The 19980-nt window shown below is 43.9% G+C and overlaps 1 protein-coding gene across 1 annotated transcript; it reads right to left on the bottom strand.

Annotated features, from left to right (window-relative positions):
- Positions 1-7: 7 nt before the first annotated feature.
- Positions 8-19443, bottom strand: PPP1R17 (protein phosphatase 1 regulatory subunit 17). Its single transcript, XM_083706435.1, has 5 exons — positions 18945-19443; positions 9379-9485; positions 8437-8589; positions 5825-5977; positions 8-477 (listed from the first exon to the last, which is right to left on the bottom strand). The coding sequence occupies exons 2-5, from the start codon at positions 9458-9460 to the stop codon at positions 398-400; spliced, it is 468 nt and encodes a 155-aa protein (XP_083562561.1). The 5' UTR covers positions 9461-9485; positions 18945-19443; the 3' UTR covers positions 8-397.
- Between the last annotated feature and the right edge of the window lie 537 nt (positions 19444-19980).

Here is a 19980-nt window from a genome sequence, read left to right as displayed (position 1 = left end):
ACAACAACAAAAGCCATGTGAAAGGACTGTGTTTATACAAAGGACTCAGCAGAAAAAAAATTGATACTGATCTTTTTCGTGGGTTGATCTAGCAGTGCCCAGAGGAAAAGCTCATAAGACGAGTGTCACTGCCCTGGCCTTTAAATGTTGTCTTTTCTTCGATTAGTTGCACCAGCCTCTTAAAGCACTGTATATAAACTTTGTATTTTTAGTACTTCATAATATAGGAAGAAAATGGTCCATGTAATCTATATTTAATTACACATGTCTGAGCAAGCATGTCTGAAGGCAGCATGGTTATATTTCTGATTTAAAAAAACAACTGGAAAAATACTAATACTACTCAATTGCACAAAATTATTTACAAAACACACACACGAGAGAATATGGCAAGAATCTAAAAAGCTGAAGTTTCTCCCTCCTTTTCTTCATCTTCAACAATCACAGTCTGCTGATCTTCTTTAAGTAGTTTAATACCTGAAACAAGCAAAAAAAGAGGAAGCTTAGATTAAATATCTCTGTGGACCATTTACCTCGGGCCAATCACTCTCTGGGCATTAAACTTGCTAGGTTACCCATGGTGACAGAAAGAGATCTGATGACTAGTGACTTGTGTATGTGCAGAAATTTCACTGAAATCAGATTTGCAGCTTCAGAACTGTAAAGGTTTCTAAGGGGTTGCTCGTGCGTAAGCAGGCAACTATCTCCCCGGCTGGGTGCAAACACCTGGCTGGGCCGCCTAAGTAAACTTTATCTGTCCGGACGCCACTCACCCGTGGCTGACTCAGTCGCTGGCAGAATCCGTCAGTGGGCGTTTCTTAAACTTCTTCCAGCAAAGAAGCTCCTTGACGCCTAGTCTCCGCCTACCCTCTCTGCGCGGAAGCCTTCTGCGCAAGGAGGGCGTAGGCAGCGGAGGACCCCTACTCTCCCCGCTGGTCCCAGGCAAGGAGTCATGGGACCGCCTTGCCGCTTCCCCCACCTGCCCCCCTTCTCCACTGGTGCTACGCTGATTCTCTTCCCCAGAAGATGGGCTGCTTCTCCCAACCTGGACGCTCTCTGGAATCCCTCTGGCTTTTGCTCTCTCCCTCCGGCACTGATGGCAGTTCCCTTACAAGAACCTTCAGGTCCAAAGAAGATGTAACATGGGAGATCCAGGATAAGAGGGCAGAACACTTAAAAGAGCTTCATTTGGCTGTCTGCTGCCCCCTCCCAAATAATAATAATAATAATAATAATAATAATAATAATAATAATAATAATTTATTTATACCCCAGCCACTCTGGGCGGCTTCCAACTGAATATTAAAAACAATACAGCAGCAGACATTAAAAACTTCCCTAAACAGGGCTGTCTTCAGATGTCTTATACAAGTAAGACAGTTGCTTATTTCCTTGACATCTGCTGGGAGGGCATTCCACAGGGCGGGTGCCACCACTGAGAAGGCCCTCTGCCTGGTTCCCTGTAACCTCACTTCTCGCAGCGAGGAAACTGCCAGAAGGGCCTCAGCGCTAGACCTCAGTGTCTGGGCTGAATGACGGGGGTGGAGACTGATGTAGAATCGTTGTGTACCCACCCTACTGATCAGAGGCACTGTCACACTCCTGCGCATTGTTGGGAGGAGGCCAAGAGAGGAGCCATACACAGCGCAGCTTCCTCTGTTGTGCTCAGGAGAATTCAGCCGTTGAACTGCACCATGCTCGGCCTCTACCGACCCCTCAACATCGAGACCAATATTGAAGGGGCCAAAGACCCTAGGAGCTGGTGCACTTGATCCCGATGTTCTTGGCCTTCAGCTCCCTTCAACCTCAGCTAGCTTGGCCAACAGCCTAACTTTTGATGATCTAGCCTTGCAAAGGCTTCTGAAAACCTTACGCAATATTCTGTGACATTTTGGTTGTCCTAATAAAGGTATTGTAATAATAATAATAATAATAATAATAATAATAATAATAGTTTTTATTTATACCCCGCCCTCCCCGGGCTCAGGGCGGCTAACACCAATAAAATCACAGCAAAAACATAATAGGGGGGGGAAAGAGGGGGGGATTTAAAATACAGGTTAAAATGCAATTTAAAATGCAGCCTCATTTTAAAGTAGCTGATAAATCAAGACCATAAGGGGAGGGAAACATAAGGGTCAGACCGAGTCCAAACCAAGGGCCAGGCAGAACAGCTCTGAATGATGGCAGAGGAATTAAACATGACTTTAGGAGACTCTGTTTTGTGAGGTGATCGAATGCTGAGATGGTAGCGTGGTTAGTACCACTTTAAACTGCAGGTGGTAGGTGGGTACCAATGCTTCACCTGGAAAACTCCATGCAAAGATATACTTATTAAACGACGAAGACTCAAGTAGATCCCTTGCAGTCGCTAGATACCTGAGTAATGTCTTATTTCATAAGAGGAGAAATGGATCACTGTATGACTCTGACAGCTTAGCCAAACTTAAGAACCATAAATAAGTGCCAGAACTAAGACGCATATCCCCCAAAATCTGAGGGATTCGAATCGCGGTTGACATAGAGGGAGCTTATTGTGTATAGTGTTTACTTAATTGAAGTAAAATTGGTTTTATATGGGTGTTTTAACTTGGAACTGTTTAAATTGTATTGTTTTAGATATGGGCCAATGGCCATAATAAATCTAACTAACTAACTAACTCCATGCAAGGGGGGGGGGGGGCAACATATCAGAAAAAGTGTTTCTAGCCAGAATAGCATAAGGCTGCTAATATTTCAAAACTAAGAAAAGTATTTGAGCTGGTTTTGTAAAATTGGCCTTTTTCATTACTGAGTTGCTCTAAACCTCTTTTTGCCCTGTGAAGAGTGCTCTGTACAAAATTCAGCATTGCCGCAATAAATACCATATTTTTTGCTCTGTAAGACCCACTTTTTCCCTCATAAAAAGTAAGGGGAAATGTGTGTGCGTCTTATGGAGCGAATGCAGGCTGCGCAGCTATCCCAGAAGCCAGAACAGCAGGAGGGATTGCTGCTTTCACTGCGCAGCGATCCCTCTTGCTGTTCTGGCTTCGGAGATTCAGAATATTTTTTTTTTTGTTTTCCTCCTCCAAAAACTGGGTGCGTCTTGTGGTCTGGTGCGTCTTATAGAGCGAAAAATACGGTACTTATGCCTGTCAAAAGAAGGTATATATGACTACCTGTTTCAGCTGGGTATTTTATATATGCACAGCTATGCTTTTAAAATTATATCGATTCTCCTAAGCTTTAGGAATAGTTAGCAATTTCAGCTGATTTGATTACACAAAACCAACAACTGCTTGGCTAACCCAGCAACGAGTATGATGTTTGGGATTTGGGTGGGATGCACGACACATCACCTCATTTTGTCATTTGTGAATAGATGTTCATACACTGGTTGTTTCCCCATCTTTGTCTATTAAGAATTAAAGTTCTTTGAGATGGTTGTGTTCAGCAGTGGCAGTTCATCCTGCTTGTGGATTTCCTCCTCAAATACTGGGGTTTTAACATATTTGGGTGGCAAAGCTCTGCGAGTCTAAAGGATGTCCCACATTGATCCAAGCCCTGGAAACCACACCCAAGCCATGTGGCTCATTCTAGAAACCTCCAGAATGTCCTCCCTGTGTCCTGGTTTAACCTCCTAGCAACATAGAAGGTGTATCAAAACGTTCCCATAAATATCTTCTGGTTTGTTACAGAATCTGAAAATTGTAGCTGTGCACTTGCAGGCTATAATTAAAATTTTCCATTGAGTTTTTGGGGGACTCGCCTTAACTTCCTCATGGTTGTCTGTGCCCAACAATTTCTAAAATGCAAGTCTCAATAAAAGAGAGAGCATTCATGGCCCACCTGCCAATTATAAGGAAGATGGAAATGTCCTCTCTTCATGTTCTTTTGTTTAATATTATAAGTAATATTAAGATTGGCATCTCTGACAGATTGCTTGCCTTAAAAACAAACTATTCTATTATACGTTTGGGTTGTGAGATTCCCTAACTGCTTTTGAAGGCAAGAAGATCCAACACACCAAAATCCTTTGCTCTTGGCTGCAATCCTACTATGCACACTTTCCTAAGAGTAAACCCCATTGAACACATATGGATTTACTTCTGAGTGAATAGGAATAAGAACTGTGTTCCACAACAGGTTTAAGCAGCACAACTTACTCCAGGTGAGCTTGCAGCCAGAATGCTAGGCTGCAGAAATCTTTCGATTTTCAGTCACAAAGCGTTACATCTATTGTTCTTTGTCAAATGAGTATGAATCAAATTTGTAAGCAGAATGTAATTGAAAGCTACCTAAGTTTCTTCTTCTTGCTAACCAACTTACAAGATTGTTGTGAGAAAGATGGCGGCGGGGGGGGGGGCAATAATTGCCATTTTTGTGAGTTTACTGACTTCCATTGGAAAACAAAACAAACACCCTGTACATTCTTCGTTGCTTGTCAAAAGTTAGTGAGTCATATAGAGGGACATCACAGTCTGAGGCCAAGCGAGTTTCACTAATAAATCAGCCTCCTGCAGATTTCTGTCAGTGGGCTTTTTGGGTTTGGTGGCTGGCTGTGTTGATTCAATTAGGCCTTGCCATTTCCCGTCTTTTCTGCTATGAAAAATCTTTCAAATAATGAAGCACTTCATGAAGTCCAAAGATGGAGAAAAAGAAGCCACGCCACACAGAATGGCTTTGTTCACTTCTGTGCTCCAGTCAAAGGAGAACCCTTTCCTGGTATTAACCAAGGAAAATGCTGCATGAAATGACTAGATTGGATTAAAGTCGAAACATGAAAGGGATGTAATTTCTTTGCGATGAATTAGTGGTTAAGAGAACATATGTTTTAGTAGGTGATAGATTCCAACACCAACCATCATTCGACAGCGCTGAAAGGAAATAAAAATGTCCTCTCAGGGTGCTCCCAGACTGTTGCTATTTTCAGGTTGGGCTCCCAGCGCATGCTGCCAAATTCAGGTTGTGCAATTAATATTGTACACAAAAAAGCTGCTTCTCTAAGGAATCAGACAGTTGTTTGCATGGGGTCAGCCATGTTTTTTCTGTACAGTTTTTCCTGGTAGTGGCGCGTCCCGGGGTGACTTGCTCTATGTTAATTCAAGACAAATGATGGCAAGGTGCTCAGACTGTTTCTAGTATATGTTTCAAGGTGGAGTTTTAAGGAATTCCTTAGAACTCTTGATTTATTCCCAAGTCAGTGTGCCTAGCAGGTATAGAGAACTGTTGAGGAACTCCAACTCCCACCAACCCCAGCCAATGGTCAGGGATGATGGGAGTTGTAGTCCACAACATCTGGAGGATGCCATATTGGCTACCGTTGGCGCATTAGCAGGCCTGGGGGCCTGTGGCCCTTCAGATGATGTTGGATTTCATCTTCCATCAGTCCCAACCCGCATGACCAATGGTCAGGGATGATGACAGCTATAGTCCATTATCATTTCAGAGGGTCAAAATTTTCCCAGTGCAGGGTTTCGATGTAAGAAAATTGGCCCGATTTTTTGTCTTGAAAGGCCATTAACAAGCCACACCTTTGTTCACTGGATTGGGGGTGGGGATGAGTATTCCAGTGAACATATAGATACAGAATTGTAAAGGAAGAGAATAGTCAGTAGAAAGGGGAAACGCTCACTGTGGGTCCAGGAAAAGTGGAAAGATAGAAAAGTGAAAACATAATATGCGAGCATCTCCTCTAACAATTAAAAGTCTCTGTTTCTACAAGCCTAGCAAACCTGAAGTTACACAGTGCTCATGCAGATGCGGCCCCTGCCATTTTTCCAAAATAGATATTTAAATACAGAGACTATCGCTGAGACACATCTTGCATTTGCATTTCCCTTACCTGCAAGTAGAGGGGGTGTATTGATCGCTGGCGTGTTTTTCCTTCTGGGTTTTCTCTGTTCCTCTTCCATTTTCTGAAGGGCTGGGCTGCCATTACCCTTCGGAGGTTTCTCAGAGAAGTCACACCTCCTAATTAAGTGGTCTGAAAGAATGCCTGCAGAAACGCCATTAGGACTGGACGTTAGCCTTTGCAAACCATAATGGTCTTCTCCGTTTTCACTAGCAAAAACCCCGCTTGGGAAATAAGCCCCCCCCCCCACATGACATCAGCTCCTACAATTGGATGGGTCAAGAGTCACAGAGCCACTAACACTACCCCATAGCCCTGCTGCTCACAGTGACCAGGGTGGAGCATGGGAGGCCAGTAAAAGCTGTAATCTCTGCTGCACCAGGTCTAGGTTGTCGCAGCAGAAACCCTGGCTTGGGTCTACTGCTGTAGCTGGACTGGCTTAATAATAATAATAATAATAATAATAATAATAATATCCGTCCATCTGGCTGGGTTGTTCCAGCCACTCTGGATGGCTTCCAACACAGTTAACGATGTAATAAAATGTCAAACATTAAAAACCTCCCAATACAGGGCTGACTTCAGATGCCTTCTAAAAGTTGTGTAGTTCTTTATCTCCTTGACATCTGTTGGGAGGGCACCACTGCCGAGAAGGAGCCTTGGCCAGCTCAACTCCATCCCCTTTCCTGCCTTTGAAATGCCTCATGTGCTTTGTGTGTGTGTAGTTTTTACACTACACACACGCAGGGATGGCTTCCACCCATTTGTAAAGGTAATGGTAAAGGACATCTGGATGGTTAAGTCCAGTCAAAACCAACTATGGGGTTGTGGCACTCATCTTGCTTTTCAGGCCAAGGAAGCCAGCGTTTGTCCACAGACAGCTTTCTGGGTCATGTGGCCAGCAGGACTAAACTGCTCCTGGTGCAACAGGACACTGTGACAGAAGCCAGAGCGCATGGAAATGCCATTTACCTTCCCACCACAGCGGTATCTATTTATCTACTTGCACTGGTGTGCTTTCAAACTGCTAGGTTGGCAGGAGCAGGGACAGAGCAATGAGAACTTACCACCGTTGAGTGGATTTGAACCGCTGACCTTCTGATCAGCAAGCCCAAGAGGCTCAGTGGTTTAGACCACAGCGCCACCAGTGCTCAGACACAGTGGGGACCTTTACAGCAGCATAGGCCCACCATCTCCAGTGAAAGACCTGAACAGAGTCAGGCAATGAGCCTTGCCACATCCTAATCCCCCAGGCATGTTGGATCAGGAGTTAGGAATGCTCTGAAACCTATCCTTGCGCTTTGAGGGATTTTCTTCCTCAGGTGCCCAATTAACATGGACAGCCTGGCGCATTATGCACTGGGATGTGCAGACAGGACACCATTTGCTTCCCCAACACAGGCAGAAAAAAATATTGGGGCATCAACTGCACCCTACATCTTATAGCATGATATATGGGATGGGGAATCTGTGCCCTCTCTGATGCTCTGTGATTACAATTCCCATCATCCCTGTCCATTGACAGGGGCCGGCCTTGGTCAGGGTCAGATTTAGACTTGATGAGGCCCTAAGCTCCTGAAGGTAATGGGGCCCTTTATATATCCAGCTGTCCTTTGTCAGCAACAAATTGTCGCTGTTTTTTGTGTTGGATATATGCTTTATGGTAATTTATGGACTTAATAGGTATCTAAAGCCAATTGCACATAACAAAATATGTATTTTATCGAAGGAATTGTTGAACTGAAATACAGTTAAGAAGAAGTATATGAATAGTGAAACCCTGTGGCTGTATGTAGGTTTTATTTATTTGTTTTTTAACTTATATTTTGGAAATGTACATCCAGGTTTTTCCCCTTTAATTTTTTTTTGGGGGGGGGGCAAAAGCTATAGCTTGTTTTGCTTATACATTAATCCGGCACTGGCCTTGGTAATATGCTGCCCTGTGCGAGGTCAACATTTGATGCCCTCCCCCCAGCCGGGCTTTGAGAAGGAGGCACAAAGCTCTGGTGGGGTCCTAGAGTCCACCTACCTCCCCAAAGCCCGGTAAGAAGAAGAGTTTGGATTTGATATCCCGCTTTATCGCTACCCGAAGCAGTCTCAAAGTGGCTAACATTCTCCTTTCCCTTCCTCCCCCACAACAAACACTCTGTGAGGTGAGTGGGGCTGAGAGACTTCAGAGAAGTGTGACTGGCCCAAGGTCACCCAGCAGCTGCATGTGGAGGAGCGGAGGAGCAAACCTGGTTCCCCAGATTACGAGTCTATTGCTCTTAACCACTACACCACAGTGGCTCTTGCTTGGCTTCAGGAAGGAGGAAGGAGGACTTTAGGGCCCTGACAGTCCTCACACCTCTTTCCTGAAGTCAGGCAAGTGCTTACCAGTCTTTGAGATGGTGCCCATTGTGGCCAATCTGCTGGCACTGCCCTAAATCCACCTCTGCTATTGGTCATGGGAGTTGGAGCAACAATATCTGAGGGCCTCTCATCCCTGCACTACAGAGAGGTTTTGGAAGCAGTAGCAGAAGACACATTATTACTCCGCTTGTGATCCATGTAGGTATAAGTGGTTTAGCAGTAGCTCAAGTGGCAATTTCAGGAATGCTCACCAACTATTGGTGGAGGTGTGTGAATTGCTGGCGTATCTTTCCTCTTCGGTTTTTTCTGTTCAAGCTCACTTTTCTGAGAGACCTGAAGAACTTTGCCCTTCCTCGGTATCTTTTTGAGTTCACAGCTTTTGAGCAACTGTTCGGAAAGGTTATCTGCATCAAACAAAGCAAAGTATACATCTATTATCAAAATAATCAGACAACGTTCAGCCTTGAACAGCTACTTTCTCACCAGCTTTGCACTTCCCTGAAACTACAGCTTAAGGTGTGTGTGGCGGGGGGGACAGCCAAGATTCATATGACACTTTACCCTAGTATATGCATTTTTGTGCAACTAATGGGGCTGGGGGTTTGCGCTGAAAATTTTAAAGAAACATGGATATGGAATTCTGACTGTGTTTTGGTTCCTGCATTGCTTTGAAAAGCACGAACTAGGTGTGATCACTTTAAATGCAAACTTCCCAGTCCCTATGCGGTTGTCTATAGCACATATTTTCAAAAGAGGACAACAGATTTGCAGGAAAGTTTAAACTCCCGAGGCATAAAATCCTGCGTTGGCACACTTCCCTGCTTTTGTGGAACATGTGCACAGAAATATGAAAGGAGACGAGATGAAAGCTTCGGCGTTCCTTCTCTCCTTTCTTCTTCTTCGTCTTTAATTAACTTGTCTCTAGAGCTTTGGCTAATATTTCTATACTGAACCCAGCAGAAAGAAAAGGGGGGGGGAGAGAAACGACCAAACCCCCATTCCCACCCATTGCCACTCCATCTGGCATGAGATGCGTCACCAGAAGGCACCGTCTATCAGGTTTCAAGAGCAGCAGTTGTTCCATGGAGGGGGTGGGGAGAAGGGGGAGGGGATGGCAATGGACAGCGCTTAATGATGCAAAGTAGACCTTTTCGCTACACAGCAAGCACTGACATCACCCTGAGAAGACTGACCTAAGTGGTTACAGTGAGTATCTCGCCCATCCAATCTGTCTTCTGAGATATCATGTGATGCTTGCACATATTCAGTTGACATCACTGAAGAGGCTTTTCGTTAGAACCTGTAAGGGGAGGGGGGGAAACATAGACACATTACGCATGCTGCATGTCAATGTACTTTTCTTTTGCTTTAATCTAGAAAGTGTTACTTTTCTTCTGGAGAAAAAAAGAGAGAGAAATGTTTTTGAGTCAACACAACTGTAAAATAGAATTCTGTACAAAAATATCCATCTCAGTAAACAAGAGGCGACAATTTTGACACAAGGGATGGTTCAGTCATGTATGGGGTCCTTTGGCCATGTCGGGAATGCTTCATGAACCACTAACACTTTCAAGGCATTCTCTGACATCGGGTGATGGAGCGCAGTGTGTGGCCCCAGAAAGTAAACACTAGTCATGTTTTATAGCCTGTCAGGTTCTTGGCAGTGCCCCTTTTGGCGGGCCCAAACCATCAGAAAAACAGGAGGCGTCTCCAGTCTCTAATGGGCCATGCAGACCTGCCCTACAGATTTCGCCTAACTCTGTCTTAAAGGTAAAGGACCCCTGACAGTTAGGTCCAGTCGCGAACGATTCTGGGGTTGCGGCGCTCATCTCATTTTACTGGCCGAGGGAGCCGATGTTTGTCGGCAGTTTTTCCAGGTCATGTGGCCAGCATGACTAAGCCGCTTCTGCCGAAACCAGAGCAGCGCACGGAAACGCCATTTACCTTCCCGCTGGAGTGGTACCTATTTATCTACTTGCACTTTGACGTGCTTTCAAACTGCTAGGTTGGCAGGAATAATAATCGCCTAAGAACCTATCATCCAGGATTCAAGTGGCTTCTTCACTGTTGTCAGCTTGAAGACTGTCACTCATAGGAACCAACTCCTAGGAGCTGGGGTCCCTTCGGTCCCCTCTAGTAAAATATTTCTGTGGAGTGGGCAGGGCTTACCCCCCAATATTTTATTCACGTTGGCACCCCTGCTGCCAATGGGTGGGTGTTTTCCACCCCAGTGTGTTTGGCTATGCATCTGGGGGATCAGCTCTGCGGTCATCTCCTTTGTCTGGAAGGGGTTTGTCAGTTTAAGAGCTAAATGGCAAAACAGAAATTTCTCCAATGTGTGCGATTGTGGTTATGCCACCTAGGTTGCTTCCAGGCATCTTGTTCATTGCACCTTCATCCTAATTTTGTGTGTTTGTATTAGAGAGCCTCAGCTATGAACTGAGCACTCGTTTTTATTTGTTTGCAAGTGTTGTCTTAAACTTTCCAGTGCATTTCCCATCACATTCCTTGTGGGGGAAACTTTGAGATTGGGTTTGTGCAAGAGCACAAAATCAGCTGTAAGAATGCAACCTGAATTGGCCAGTGTATGACTGAATCCCACTCCAAAATAGCAACAGTACAGAAACTCCCCTGTTGTTTATTCTGCACCCTTCGATGAATGTGACTTTAGGGTTGAGGATCTTAGGCCAGACTTTCACATTTAGCTAGTCATATTATTTTTCATCTCAAATGCAGTGTTGGCATTATGAAGTTAAAACATTTCCACTCTGCAGTGAATGGTTTGTGCTAAGATTTCTGCAAGGGGACCTCGGGTATAAGCCTTCTTCTCTCTGCTACAAACGACAAATTTGGAAAAACTGTGTGTGTGATTTTGTGGACTTTTGGACCCTGGCACAGTCTAATATTTGGCATCATTCTTCATTTATAAGCAATCACTGAACAAAATAATTGTTAATGGCTTAATAGTATCAGTTGAGACACTAAAACAAAGTCCAGATCAAAGTGTTGCTTACAACCAGAGGATTGATACTATGATTGTGAAAGTCTCGCCACTTTTCATTAACCCTTTCTGAGAAATGTAGCACTGCAACCTTTACGTGGGTCTGTCAGATAATAAGTACAAACCAACATAAGATTTTAACAGATAATAAATAATAAATACAAACCAACATAAGATTTTAACAGAAAAAGAAGGATCATTTTATCATATGTCGTGGGAACGTAAGAAAAGTGAAAAGCTTCTGGGAAATAATATATAATGAGATGAAAAAGATGTTGAAATATACATTTATTTAAAAAATCAGAAGCATTTTTACTTGGCATTGTAGGGGAGGATATTTATAGACAGGATAATAAATTGTTTTTATACACAACAATGACAGCAAGAATATTGTTGGCACAGAAATGTAAACAAGAAGAATTACCGATGAAATAACAGTGGCAAATGAAATTAATGGACTATCCAGAATTAGATAAGATGACAGGAAGGATCCGAAACCTGAAGGACCAGAGAGTCTTGGAGGACTGGAGTAAATATTTGAACTATTTGAAAAGCAATTGTAATAAACAGATTATGCTAGTAGGACTGCAAGAAGTTTTGTAAGGAGGATTATATGAAATATTGCAAGGAAGACTCTGAAGAGAATTATTAGTTAAGGGTGATTAAAAAATCTTCAGATGTGGCAGATGGAAGTCTAAAACATTGTATAAGATAAGAAAATATGTTAAATGATTGTTGGAAATGGTGTGTGTGTGTGTGTGTGTGTGTGTGTGTGTGTGTATGATTTTAACAGCTGCTTGGAAGCTCTTGCCTTGAGCTCTTTTGTGGAAAAGCGGCATACAGATGCAATATGTACATTGCCTTGCTGTATTGAGTCCAAACATACCTTTCCATTTCAGGGTAGAACTCTGGAGGGAAAAACCCAGAGGTTTTGCAGATGTCCAACAGAAGCGAGTGCTTCATAGCACTGCTTGGCTAGTGCCCATGACATCAAGAAACTCCCCCCTCCGATCTTTAGAGCACTTGAAAAGAAATTTCCATATGACAAACGAAAAGATGAACATACATGCATTTAATTTGCTGGCATGTAAATCTGTCATTTCAGCTATACATCTGGGAGTGAGCTGAGCAAACGCTGCAGCTGTGGAACTTGCCGCGAGTTTCCTCTTTCATCCTGTCTATTTGCTTATCAGCAAAGATTTTGATAACAAGTTGACCATTTCCCAGGACTGTGATGCCTGTAGTTAACTGCAATAAAGTAGCTGAAACGGGATTTACCTGCGTTATTATACTGATATTTGGCATTATCTGTTTCCCACCAGTAAAGTACGGTGATAAAGCACCTTGTCCTTAGTGAGTGATCTAGGAATTAACACTACAACTACGGCAAGGCATCCATGGACTTGTGTATGACTGTGACAAACACCTGCTTCCTGCTGCTGGTGTGCCAGAGCTTCATAAATGGCGCTATGCATATTTTATAGAGTTCGTGGCCTGCTGTACATATGCGCAAGCTAAAATCAGAGTTATAATCCTACAGCCGTCTTGGGGGGGGGGGGGAGCAGCAGGGTGTGTCTGGAGCAGGGCAATGGACAGGCTGTGATATTAGCCAAGCTTGTCTTTATGTCAACACTGGCTATTTCTTCCTTTATGTTCCCAACAACTTTTAGGAACATAAAACTTCCACTAAAGTTTCCTAGAGAAGAAAATGATGTGTGCTCACATCCACATGTATCTTGTAATGGTATGACTTTTCTGTGAATTCCTCACCTCTTTAAAGCAATGTGGGGAGTGGATGTGTCTGTATTTGTGTGTGTTGACGACAGACAAAAATGGCCAACTGTCTTGCAAAGCCATTAAGGCCTATTTCAGCTAATAATAATAATAATAATAATAATAATAATAATAATAATAATAATAATATTTTATTATTTATATCCTGCCCTTCCCGGTTCAGAAAACCGGGCCCAGGGCGGCTGACAACAAATTTAAAACACTTAATTGTGATTCAACAAAAAAAGCATAAAATACAATATAAAAGCGTGAATAACAATAAATTCAAAGTTCAAAAATCAATTTTGGGGGAAATCCATCCAACGAACATTAGATGGTCACCAGGGCTAGCTGGCTAAAAGTAAAGGTAAAGAGACCCCTGACCATCAGGTCCAGTCATCCACGACTCTGGGGTTGTGGCTCTCATCTCGCTTTATTGGCCAAGGGAGCCGGCGTACAGCTTCCAGGTCATGTGGCCAGCATGACTAAGCCGCTTCTGGCCGCCAGCTAGCCCTGGTGGCCACAAAAATGGCCACCAGGGCTAGCTGGCTAAATTAGTCATATTTGGGCCAGCGAGGAGGCCGGGGAGAATTAGCTGTGGGGTCCCAGAGCGGGTAATCTTCATTAAAGGGGAGGGGAGGGAAGAGAGGGGAATAAAATATCAGGCTAAATTCAAATTGAAAGCCAGGCGGAATAGCTCTGTCTTACAGGCCCAGAGGAAGGAGATTAAATCCTGCAGGGCCCTAGTCTCATGGGACAGAGCATTCCACCAGGTCAGAGCCATCACTGAGAAGGCCCTGGCCCTGGTGGAGGATAGTCTGACTTCCTTAGGGCCTGGGACCTCTAAATTATGGTTATTCATGGACCTTAAAGTCCTCTGTGGGGCATACTGATTTTATAATGAAATGATTTTAGAATGTTGTATCGTTTTACTGTTGTTAGCCGCTCTGAGCCCGGCTTTGGCTGAGGAGAGTGGGATATAAATATTATTATTATTATTATTATTATTATTATTATTATTATTATTATTATACCAGGAGAGGCGGTCCCGTAAATACGAGGGCCTTAAGCCACAAAAGGCGAAAACCAGCACCTTGAACCTGACCCTATACTCCACTGGGAGCCAGTGCAGCTGGAAAAGCACTGGGTATTCACCATACTCCCATGGCAGAGACCCCGTGAGGAGCCTCGCTGCAGCATTCTGCACCCGCTAGAGTTTCTGGGACAGTTTCAAGGGCAGCTCCACGTAGAGCGAATTACAGTAGTCAAGCCTGGAGGTGACCGTCGCGTGGATCACTGTGGCCAGATCAGGGCAAGAGAGGTAAGGGACCAACGGCTTGATGTGGCAAAGGTGGCAAAATGTCGCCTCGGCTGTTGCTGTAACTTGCGCCTCCATGGAAAGGGATTCTACTCCATTTCATACTGTAAACCACTAAGCAGGGATAGCCAACATGGTGCCCTCCAGATATTTATGGATTACAATTCTCATCACAACAGGTGCGTAAGGGGTGTTAGAGAGGGGTAGTATCTCAGGTGGGGGACTGCTTCTTCTGGGGTACCTTGTCCACCTTTGTTCCTCACCTTGCACTCAACTCTCACCAATGGCTCCTAGAAGCTGTCAGAATGCGACAGTGGCCACACCCTGGGAACGGCTTGAATTGGTACAACAGTAAGTAACCAAACCAACCCCTGTGTTGCAAAGAGAATGTCAGCCATGTATAGGCAACACAATGACCATGTACATACGCAATAAACAATCTTTTATAGAATTCCTTCAAACCATAATGAAATCTTTAGTCTTAAAGTTTAGTCATTGCTCATGTGACCACATTATTACATGAGCACTGTTCCACAGCATTTGATATTTTCATTTCATTTCATTTCAAAATAAGATGGGTTTATGAAGCAATTCTATATCCTCCCACCACACTGACGAAGAATTCTACGAAACAGTAGTCTATATCCGGAATCACTGTTCAGTGTTGGACATCATATTTGCTGAATACACAAAGCTTCACAGCTTGTCTTTCATCGTACAAAGTCTGGTACCTCGCTTCATTTAAAGATTTTCAGCGACTTTAATACTAAAGATTTCATTTTGGACTTGTCATGGTTTGAAGGAATTCTATTAAAGATTGTTTATTGCATATGTACATAGTCATTGTGTTGCCTATAAATTGCTGACGAATGGCTTGAATTGGCCAGCTAAACCGGGTGACGGTAGCCAATGGGTCCCAACCCCTTGGTGAGTTAGGGACTTCACCTGCATGCAAAGACAAGCTCTGGCAGATTGAGCGAATGAGAGCAATTGTGGGTCCAGTGGCCAAGAAGGCAGTTTCTGCACGGGCTGTACAGGGATGTGAGATGTATAGATGAGGCCTGTCAGCTTAGGAAAGTAGCTCATCTAAGAGAAGGAAAACTCTGGTCCTAAACCACCATTGCCTTGTGGGATATTTTCAAGAGTCAACCCTATACAAATCTGGAGGGGAGTCCCTAAGATGGTTGGGTGCGCCTTCTTTCCGGCAGCTTCTACAGCCAGGCTAGTGCCAAATGTATTGCTCTGCTTTCCTTTGGACCACATCAGCGAGTCTGAGAGATGGTTATTGTTGCTTATCCCAGCCTTGATGGCCCATGTCATGAGGTAGCAAATAAATATTGCTGGACCTACCACCTGTTAAAAAGGTAAAGGTAAAGAACCCCTGACAGTTAAGTCCAGTCACGAATGACTCTGGGGTTGCGGCGCTCATCTCGCTTTACTGGCTGAGGGAGCCAACATTTGTCCACAGACAGTTTTTCCATGTGGCCAGCATGACTAAGCTGCTTCTGGTGAAGCAGTGCAACGCATGGAAACACTGTTTACCTTCCCGCCACAATGGTACCTATTTATCTACTTGCGCTGGCATGCTTTTGAACTGCTAGGTTGGCGGGAGCTGGGACCGAACAATGGGAGCTCACCCTGTCACAGGGGTTCGAACTGCCAACCTTCCAATCGGCAAGCCCAGAGGCTCAGTGGCTTAGACCACAGCGCCACCCACATCCCTATTTAACCACCTGTTAAAGAGTTGTAATTCAGCATCTCACCAGTTAGAATGGATGATCTTCTTGTTCATGGACTCATGGGAGCCAAGGCTTCTAGGCACAATGCTGCATGCATTGCCAGTGATCCATGAGATGGGAGCCTGAATAGCTCAGTTGGTTAGAGTCTGGTGCTGATGATGCCATGGTTGCAGGTTCGATCCCCGTATGGGACAGCTGCACAGTCCTACATTGGGAGGGGGGTTGGACTAGATGAACCCTTCCAGCTCTATGATTCTATGACTCACTAGCCAAAAGGTAAGGCTACACATGCCTAGACTGTCTATGCTATAGAATTTGGATTCAACTCTTTTTTAAAAAAAAAATATGAAAGTTTCTACTCTTCACTATAAATGGAAATACAACCTCAGCTCAGTCGATAAAGTGTGAGACTTTTAATCTCATGGATGGTCATGGGTTTGAGCCCCTGTTGGGCAAAAGATATCTGCATTGCAGGGTCCCTTTACAATTGCCTCAGGGTCTCATGTGGGTGTCTTCTTCCATCCCTTGCCATATTCCTCTCTGTACCCCTTACTGCCCAGCTCTTATCAATGCCCCTCTTTCCACAGCCACAGAACTATCCAGCAAAGCCGTAAAAACCCCAGTTATTCAGAATAGAATACTTCAAAACTTTTTGTAACGGTTCATCAGGAACTTCTCTTACACGGAAGCCAACATAGACGTTTCCTTTCTCACTCATCCTAAACAGTCATCCAGGTTTGGTTGCTGTGTTGTGCTGTGGTAATTTCTTGATTGGTGACTGGGAGCGGCCGCCGAGACCACATAACACTGGTCTTGAAAGACCTACACTGGCTCCCAGTACGTTTCCGAGCATAATTCAAAGTGTTGGTGCTGACTTTTAAAGCCCTTAACGGCCTCGGTCCAGTATACCTGAAGGAGCGTCTCCAACTCCATCGTTCTGCCCGGACACTGAGGTCTAGCACCGAGAGCCTTCTGGTGGCTCCCTCGCTGCGAGAAGCCAAGGGAATCAGGCAGAGGGCCTTCTCGGTAGTGGCACCCACCCTGTGCCACCACCACCAGATGAGAAAAACAAGTACCAGGCTTTTAGAAGATATCTGAAGGCAGCCCTGTTCAGGGAAGCTTTTAATGTTTAATAGGTTATTGTATTTTACTATTCCAATGGAAGCCACCCAGAGTGGCTGGAGAAATCCAGCCAGACAGATGAGCGGGGTATAAATAAATTATTATTATTATTATTATTATTATTATTATTATTATTATTATTATTGATTTCCCATGCCTATGACAGCAGTTTCCCTGCGCTGTGGCAGTTACCACAGTGGGTCCAGCTGACGGTATAGAAAATGAGGTGCTAGATTGGGTCCAAGAGAGAAAGATTTGAGGCTTAGATCCAGCATGCTAAAGGGCTTATCTCAAGTTGAGATAAGCAAGGCCGTTAGATTAGTTGAGAAGATGACTTCTATATCTTGAGATGCTATTCTGTGTCACCCACTACTGACACCCTGATTCTAAATAAGTTTATCCCAAATTTCACTGGAACTTACTTGCTCGTAATGCATTTTAAGAATGGGATGTAATTTTTGGTTTTGATTTAAGCTCACACACAAATATATGCTAATAGTGCATTCCCAAGGGAAGCATTTAAATATCTGGTGTTTAGCTATATAATCTGTTAGGATTGTGGCAACATTCCTAGAACAAATTTTTAGATGTTTTAAATAATATAGGGTAGTCTTTTTCAAAAGTTTCTCCAAAAGCAACACTATTTTATTTAGACCTAAACTCTACAAACTGCAATAAAACTAAAGACTACACAAACACATCTTGTTTCAGTTGCTGTGGAAGAATAGGATTTTGCAAGATATGGAATACAAATGTCTGTTTTCCAGATCACAAACAGAAAATATTAGTTTGTCCGCACCATGAACAAAAAGAAAGAAAGAAAGAAAAGATTTGAAAGAAACACTTTCCAGAAAGGATTTAAAGAATGGCAACTAAAAAGCCATGACGCCACCACAGAAGGCTACAGATCAGGAGCACGTGTGATTTTATCTCTCTCTTCCCTACTTGTCTAATTTCAAACAAAAGATTCCCCCTTTGGAAGTTGTTCTAAATGATTTTTAGACACATGATTCATAACGTTAAAGTGAAATTCTTAGCATTAAACTGATTTAACGCCATGGATTTAGAATTTAAACAGTACCCCAATGGTAAATGTTTTTAAATAGAACATAAGGGCATCGTTGGAACTATTTAGGATTGTACTATAAATCTACAGCTGTCTGAATCCATTAAGCTTAACTGGATTGTAGGTTGTCCTCTCCTTTTTCCAGCAGAAAAAATACATTCAATTAATCAAAAGCACTTTATTTTTAAGCTGATTTACACCGCAAGGCTAACAACCAGATCCTAAACATGTTTACTCAGAAGTATCACTGATTTCAATGGGACTTACTCCAAGGTGTGTACACTTTTGCAATTAGATATATTTACCTCGAATTAAGCCCCAAGGAACTCAGTAGGACTTACTTCCAAGTAAACATGCATAGGATCAGACCAGTGAGCCCACACAAACTTGGAAACATTTGTTCATTTAAGAGCTTGAGATAAGAGTTGCACATAAATGTGTTTAGGATTCAACTGAACTGTCCAACTTCCAAATACCTTCGTGCCATAAAGGTGCAGCTCAAACAAAATTGTAATATTTCCACCCCTCTCTTTTCTGGCACCAGTTTTTTCTCTCGATTTACAGCTCAATAACCATTTCCAAGCCTTCCCAGATAGAATAATCTGCTAGCCATCTTCTGCTTCGCAGAGGAATTGATCTGTGACTTTTTATTACTATCACATCGCAGGCAGATTTTTTTTGGTTCCCTTTGGAGAAAGAACGCCCCGCTCCCACCCCGGCAAAAGTGCTGAAGAACTTACCAAGCAGGGAAGCTGGGCTAGGTGTGATATGGAGTCAGTGTTCACTGGAGCAGGAATTGTCTTCTCTGCTCGCATGGAGTGCTCCTGCACTGCCCTTATCTAGGGAGCAGCAGCAGCAGTTGCTATGGCGACGCTTTGTTTCCCAAAGTACCCCAGAAAGGGAACGAAGAGTAACCTTTAGCCTGCGTACTAGCAGATTTGAATGAAGTGGGGCTTGCCGCTTCTCAAATTAGCGTCGCCAGGAGGAGAGAAAATGCACAGATAAAAATTTCCAGCAGGGAAAATATTAGTCGCGAAACGGCGAGACCTCCTGCCACAGTCTGACGGCAGAAACTGCCCAAGGGTGACACTGAGGGATGAAGAAAATAAGTTATGTGCATGGGCTTTAGACAGCTAAAACTTTGGCGTCCAGCAGATCCAAGCTGTGCCTTTCCCAGAAGTTCGGGAGCTAGTTGATCACCGATCAAAATACAGAGCAATGAAGGATGCAGAGTCTGGAAAGAGCACCTAAACAGTCAGAGCAAAGGTACACCGTGTCTAGGAATGAGGTTTCTCTGACGACTGTGGTGGTTGAGTATGTTTACGGATTGGTTTGTTACACAAACTTGGCACACTGCTGCCATTTAGGGACCCGGGCGGGGAGTCTTCTGTGGCTCCTGTGTACATGCCAGTGGTGAGCAGAATTGGCTATTTTCGCCCATCACTTGAGAGGGAGGTTTTGTTTGGAACGGGGGAAAGGCATACAAACAGGTTGGGCCTCTGGGAAGCCAGAGGAAACTTTCTGCCTGTTGTGCAGCGCTATGAATTGGAGCCCTTTAACCATTCACAGGGAAAGGCCTTCGACCTGGGCCATTTCCTCTCAGAGATTTAGCAGCGCCAGAATTGGCGGAGGCTCATTGTCTCCGTTTTCTTTGCTCTTTCTGTTTGAAAGAGCCACAGAGCCATAGGGCCGGGTTCGACTACCCAGTTTTGCTAGTGAAAGGCAGCACCCTAGTGCAATGGGGCTATAGTGGTGCCCTGCAAGACGAATGCCTCG

The sequence above is a fragment of the Podarcis gaigeae genome, assembly GCF_964106915.1.
Source record: "Podarcis gaigeae genome assembly, chromosome: 12".
NCBI lineage: Eukaryota > Metazoa > Chordata > Lepidosauria > Squamata > Lacertidae > Podarcis > Podarcis gaigeae.
Note: the sequence above shows the minus strand (reverse complement) of the source record. Positions and strands in the feature narration are given on the sequence as shown.

Coding starts and splice junctions, on each gene's coding strand:
- PPP1R17 (XM_083706435.1), bottom strand. CDS start 9,460: ATGTCAACTGAATATGTGCAAGCATCACATGATATCTCAGAAGACAGA. Junction 8,590..9,378: donor TACTCACTGTAACCACTTAG/GTCAGTCTTCTC, acceptor TGTTTGATGCAG/ATAACCTTTCCGAACAGTTG. Junction 478..5,824: donor TACACCCCCTCTACTTGCAG/GTAAGGGAAATG, acceptor TGCTTGTTTCAG/GTATTAAACTACTTAAAGAA.